The sequence below is a fragment of the Malus domestica genome, chromosome 07 (genome assembly GCF_042453785.1).
Source record: "Malus domestica chromosome 07, GDT2T_hap1".
NCBI lineage: Eukaryota > Viridiplantae > Streptophyta > Magnoliopsida > Rosales > Rosaceae > Malus > Malus domestica.
Genome location: NC_091667.1, coordinates 32341959 through 32347898, shown reverse-complemented (window position 1 = coordinate 32347898; position 5940 = coordinate 32341959). Strand labels below are relative to the sequence as shown.

The 5940-nt window shown below is 43.3% G+C and overlaps 1 protein-coding gene across 1 annotated transcript; it reads right to left on the bottom strand.

Moving 5' to 3' along the window:
• Positions 1-267: 267 nt before the first annotated feature.
• Positions 268-5677, bottom strand: LOC103439611 (leucine-rich repeat receptor-like protein kinase TDR). The gene is made up of 2 exons (XM_008378177.4): positions 2107-5677; positions 268-902 (listed from the first exon to the last, which is right to left on the bottom strand). The coding sequence occupies exons 1-2, from the start codon at positions 4784-4786 to the stop codon at positions 481-483; spliced, it is 3102 nt and encodes a 1033-aa protein (XP_008376399.1). The 5' UTR covers positions 4787-5677; the 3' UTR covers positions 268-480.
• Between the last annotated feature and the right edge of the window lie 263 nt (positions 5678-5940).

The following is a 5940-nucleotide window of genomic DNA, read 5'->3' as shown; positions in this document are numbered from 1 at the left end:
AGGTAAAAAGATACTTCAAAGTTTCACATTCCCGACCTTGAATTTATGTCCAGTACTTCCACATCACTTCCCACCAGAATGTTCTTGAGTGACATTAAGCTTGTAATACACGTCATGTGCTTTCGATGCATGTAAGTTTCTCACCGTATACAAAAAGCTTGATAATATTAGTTGAACTCACTTAGGACTCGTTGGAAAGTATATTATAAATAATTGAAAACGTTTTTAGTAAAAATATATAACACTTAATTAATTTATACACATACATGCACAAACCCAAAACCATATATAAGAACATAATAGTAACACTTGAGAAAATTTCCATTAAAATAAAAGTAAAATAGGAAATCACTTCTCCTATACCAATCCCCACCATTTGAAAAGAAAACAGAAAAACAAAAAAAAAAAGACAAAAAAAACCCAAAAAAAAAAAAAAATTGAAAACCCCTCTAAGGCTTTTAAAAGAAATTAATAACCCTATTAACATTCCGCTGCTGGCTTTTGTGGCAAAGGAATATCATGATACTCAGCACAACCGCTCCCATTGTGGCCATGCCCAACACTAGCTAGCAACTTCCTCTTGGGCTTGGCCTCAAGCAGCATCAACACCACGTCCCTCATCGACGGCCGGTCCGCCGGGTTCTGGCTCGTGCAGAGCAAAGCAATCCTAAGCATCTGCATCATCTCCTCCCTCACCGGCTCGCAACCCGCCCCTGCATTCTTGTCCAAAACGTCATTGATCCCGTCTTTCGTCTTGATCTTGGACCTAACCCAATGCACTATGCTATTCCCGTCTCCAAACTCGGCGTCGACTGATCTTTTCCCGCTTAAGATCTCCATCAGCACCACCCCATAGCTGTATATATCACTCTTTTCATCTACTTGTAGGGTATAAGCATATTCTGCAAAAAACAAGAACAAAGTTAACTTACAATTTTTGTCAATTACAAACGATGGTGCTACGTAAGTTTTTCTACTCTAAACGAAAAAGAGAAGATTTGAATCCAAAATGCAGTAAGTTGAATAAAAACGTCATATCCACCAAGCAGGGCTGCTCTCCTAATGTTCTCATTTCGAGGATAAGTGAGGTCTATTTTCATCTGAGCTATCAGATTAATCTTATGGTAAATTAAGCTATCAACTTAAATAATTTCTATTATATGAAAAAAAATACTAATTGATAAAACAAAAGAACAAAAAAAAAAAAAAAAAAAAAAGAAGGTTTCACATCATGTCAAATCCCATCCATCTTCAAAACCTATTCTCCGCATCGAATGTCTAAACTCAGCAAATCCAATTGAATAAAACCCTGATAACTTACTTTACACATCCAATTTCATCAAATCTTTTATTTAAGTTGATAGATTAATCTACTATAAGATTAATCTAATAACTTATATAAAAAGGAATCTCACAAGTCCTTTTAGCAAGTTCTGATCCACCAAAATAATCCGACACTAGTGTTAATTAACCACATTTTGAACAAAGATAAATTAACCACATTTTGAATGAAGATAAAGTGCATGGCCCCAAAGTGGATGCGGTGGACATCAATTTCAATCAATGTCAAATTTTATTTATTTTTTTACCTTTTTCTTTGTGGGTTTATGTAATGTGAACCAAGTAATAGTGATTTGTAATTTTTATACATGGAGATCCGACCACCTTAAGAATTTCATCATTGTTGTGCAGATAAAGGATCCAAAAGAGAAAACAAAATTGTTACCACCTTTTGACCAAATGGACCAACCGTCTTAATATTTCCATTTGGATTATGTAACTAATATTACAAATGGAATTTAGTGACTGTTGCTTTTAGGGATAAACATTCCTTTGGTTGATTAACCCCAACACATTAGATAATTTAGATTTCGTCATCCAGCAAAACGGATTTTTAACAACAAAGCCAAAACCACAAATAACAAACAAAAACAAGCATCACCTAACTTAGGCCAGAGGTCAAACATTTACACTACACATAATATGCACAGATAGAACCGAATTTTAATTTTTTGTAACCAGTCTGTAAGTGCATAATATTCTACTCATGATAATCTTCCGCAAATTAAAACAATATGAGAAATGGAAATCGATGAATCAACGCACCTGGTGCAATGTAGCCATAGGAGCCGGCGATGACAGACATGGACTCATCGCTCTGGATCAACTTGGCCACCCCGAAATCTGCCACCCTAGCCTCCATTTCACTATCCAATAAAATATTACTCGGTTTAAGATCACGGTGCACTATCACCGGGTCGCAGTCGTGGTGCAGGTAGCAAATTCCCTGCGCCACGCCGAGGGCGATCTTGTACCTCGTGACCCAATCCGCCCCCAAATTCTGAGCCTTGTTTTTGCCATGCAACAGATCATCTAAATTGCCATTGGGCATGTACTCGTAGAGCAGCATGGTGATGTCCCTGTTGCAGCAGCATCCTAACAATCTCACAATGTTCCTGTGCCTCACGTTCCCCAACACCTCCACTTCAGCCAGAACTCCTCTCCGCCGTCGGATCACAATACTACTGTTTTCCTTTTGTTTCCCCCACAGTTTCTTCACCGCTATGATCTCGCCACCTGGCATCTCAGCTCTATAAACCGTCCCCGTGGACCCCATCCCTACAATCTTATTACTCATTTCCAGGCACTCCAACACGTCATCCGCCGTGAAATTTAACCGCTGGAAAGCGGTTAATTTCCACGGTCCGATCTGTTGACTCTCGTCCATCTGACGGCTGTAATTCGCGTGGAAGCAGCGGGTCCCAGCGACGAGAACAAAAAGCCCGATACCGAAAGCAGCCGCCATAATCCATACTATCGCGCCTGCCGTCTTCCTTGGCTGCTCGTGGCCGCGAACGTCCACGGCTCCGGCTGACAACGTGTCACAGGGCTTCCCCAGAACGCCGCCACATAATCCTTCATTCCCTAAAAACGACGTCGGATGGAGATTCAGGAAAATCGAACCGGACGGGATCGGACCGGTCAACAAATTAAACGAAACGTTGAAACTCTCCAGCGTGCTACAGTTCTCGAAGTTGGACGGAATCGTGCCGGAGAGAAAATTACGGGAGAGGTCGAGGTCGGTAATGGAGGGCAAAGCGGAGATTTCCCATGGGATAATGCCTGTGAGAGAATTGCGGCTCAGATTCAAGCTGAGAAGCTTCTCGCAGTGCCCGATGTCCCACGGGATCGAGCCGTTAAAGTCGTTACGTTGGAGTTCGATCTTGTACAGGCTTTTGCAGCCGATGAAGTCGGGGATTTTACCGGTGAGGTGGCATGAACTGGCGGAGAAGATCTGGAGATTTGGTGCGCGCCAGATGTTCGACGGAAGGACTGAGTGAAGTGGGTTCAGCGAAATGTTCAAGTAACTGAGCTCTTCGGCATTGCCGAGATCTTCAGGTATCGCGCCGGTGAAATTGTTGCCGCTCAAATCGACGAAGGTCAAATTGGGTAACAACCCGAAACCCGTCGGAACCGACCCATTGATTTGGTTATTCTGGATTCGGAGTCGTAAAAGAGAATTGCAGTTTGCTAACGTTTTGGGAAGTGGGTCGGTGAACCTGTTGGAGAAAAGTATGAGCTTTTGGAGCTTGTAGCCGTTGCAGAGATTTGGCGGGATCGGTCCGGTGAGAGAATTGGAGGAAACGTCGACTCGCAGGAGCTTCCAACTGAATCCTAAGCTCTGGGGGAGGACACCCGTCAGTGAATTGTTCCAGAGGAGGAGGTTTTCCAAGTTGGGCAGCTCTCCCATTTTTTCCGGGATTTCTCCGACGAGAAAGTTGTTCATCAGGCTTATATTGGTCAGCCTTTTCAACGTTGCCATTTCCGGTGGGATTGAGCCGGAGAGCTGATTATCCGACAAATCGAGCGTCTTCAGACCCTGTAAGCGGCCTAGACTTGCCGGAATAAATCCCGAAAATCGGTTCTTGAAGAGCAGCAGTGTGTCGAGCATGGTTAAGTTGCCGAGCTCCGGCGGGAGAGCGCCGGAGAGAAGGGCGTTGGAGACGTCCAAGTACGTGAGATTTGACAGCATTGCGAGTTCTGCAGGAAACCCACCTGAATACTCGTTGTACCCGAGCTCCATCCGGGTCAGCTCCGATAAGAAGCCCAATTGCGGTGGAATTGAACCGTTAAGTGCATTTCCGGCGAGGTAAAGGAATTTCAATCTCGGGAAACTTCCGTACCCTTCCGGGATTTCGCCGTCGAAGTAGCTTCCGCCGAGGTTGAGCCGTTCGAGATACCGGAGTTTGATGAATTCCTGAGGCAATGGGCCGGTGAAGCTGTTGCTGTAAGCCGTGAAGATTCTTAAAAACTTGAGCTTTGAAATCCCAGGCGGGAAATCCGACTTGAAGTCGTTGTGGCTGATGTCGAGGATCCTTAAGTTGCCGAGCTCGAAAATGGCGGGAGGGAAAGGGCCGTCGAAGGCGTTGCCGCTCAAATTGAGGTAGATTAGGGAAGAAAGGTGGCGGATTTGAGGTGGGATTTGGCCGGAGAGGTTGCGGCGTGAGAGGTCGAGGGCGACGACTTGGGAGGTGTTGGGGTGGCATTTAACGCCGGACCACGAACACCAACCGGTGACGCCGCCGTTTTGTTGGAAATTGGGGAGAACCCAGTCGTGGAAGGAGGAGAGAGGGTCTTTGAGGGAGGATTTGAGGGAGAGCAGAGCAATGAGCTGGAAAGACAGAGAAGAAGAAGAGGAAGAAGAGCAGAGAGTTATGGAGGTCTGGAGAGAGAAGAAGAGGATGAGAGAGAGAGGGAAGGAGGAGGAAAAGGAAGGAACTTTCATGGTTTAGGGGGTGTGGGGAAGGAGGTGGTGGGTGAGAGTGAAAGGGAGAGAGTGTTAGGAAATTTAAGGGAAGAGAGGTTTTGATGGTTGCTTCTGTTCAAGAGAGAAGTGCTTTTCAGGAGTGCTGGGTGCAGAGGGTGTTTCATGATCACCATCATTAGGTCTTTTGCTCCAATGGGATTTCTTGGTGGGCTTCAAATTCTTGTGTGAGAAACTAGAGAGAGAAAGAAAGAAGCAAAGAAATACGTACTTCTTCCCCTTCCTTCTTCTCTCTCTCTCTACTAATATAATCTTTGGATTTCGATTTCGATTTCAATTTCAATTTCAATGGCTGATTTTCTCTCTCTAGTTTTTTCTGTTTGTGTCTCTCTCTCACCTCCTGCAGCTGCAGTGGTGCTACTGCTAGGGTTACAGTATTCTACCTTTGTCTGATATAATCCTTTTGGGTTTATTGGGATTTTATTTTTCCTTTTCTTTTGGTTCTACTTTTCATCATTCCTTGGGGTTACCCTTTATCTTTGTGTCCAGCAAATTGGCAAATACTATTATTTTCTAGTACAGTTGCAGTGTGGCAAATGCCTCTCACAGGATCCAAGAAAGTGGTTCCAATTTCCCACCATATTCTCCTCCCATTTTTTTAAACATTTTGCTCCCATTCCCTTCTCTTTTCTTCCCTTTCTTTTTCCTTATTTCCAACATTTTCATGTTAATTATTTGATTTAAATTCGAAATAAATAATTTCTGGTACATAATTAAACTCGTAGTGACACGTCCTGAGTAGAAAATCAAGATAGTCACTTGTTAGCTTGCACCTGATGAGGTGCCGCAAGTCATCATCATGCTTATATTTGCCACAAATTTGAAATGTCCATCCATTCTCATATTTTAAACTTTAAAGATTTGTATTTTATTTATGATTATTATATATTCGCCACAAATTTGCTTGCATGTTTACATCCTCTTAGCATAAGCATGATAGGATGTGTTGTATCACATCTCAAATGTCGATCAGCTAGTCACCATTTTGGTGTCCTCCGAACACAGGATTTGGGGCGTGGCACTATGATTGTGTTTTACCAAATACACAATAATAACATGTGAAACAAGTTGGCGACGATTTTTGAAATTCAAGAGAATTCCCCAAAAATCCCACT

Excerpts from the sequence above, each read along its gene's own strand:
- LOC103439611 (XM_008378177.4), bottom strand. The coding sequence starts at position 4,786 with ATGAAAGTTCCTTCCTTTTCCTCCTCCTTCCCTCTCTCTCTCATCCTC. Across the intron at positions 903-2,106 it reads CTATGGCTACATTGCACCAG|AATATGCTTATACCCTACAA; the intron begins GTGCGTTGATTC and ends TGTTTTTTGCAG.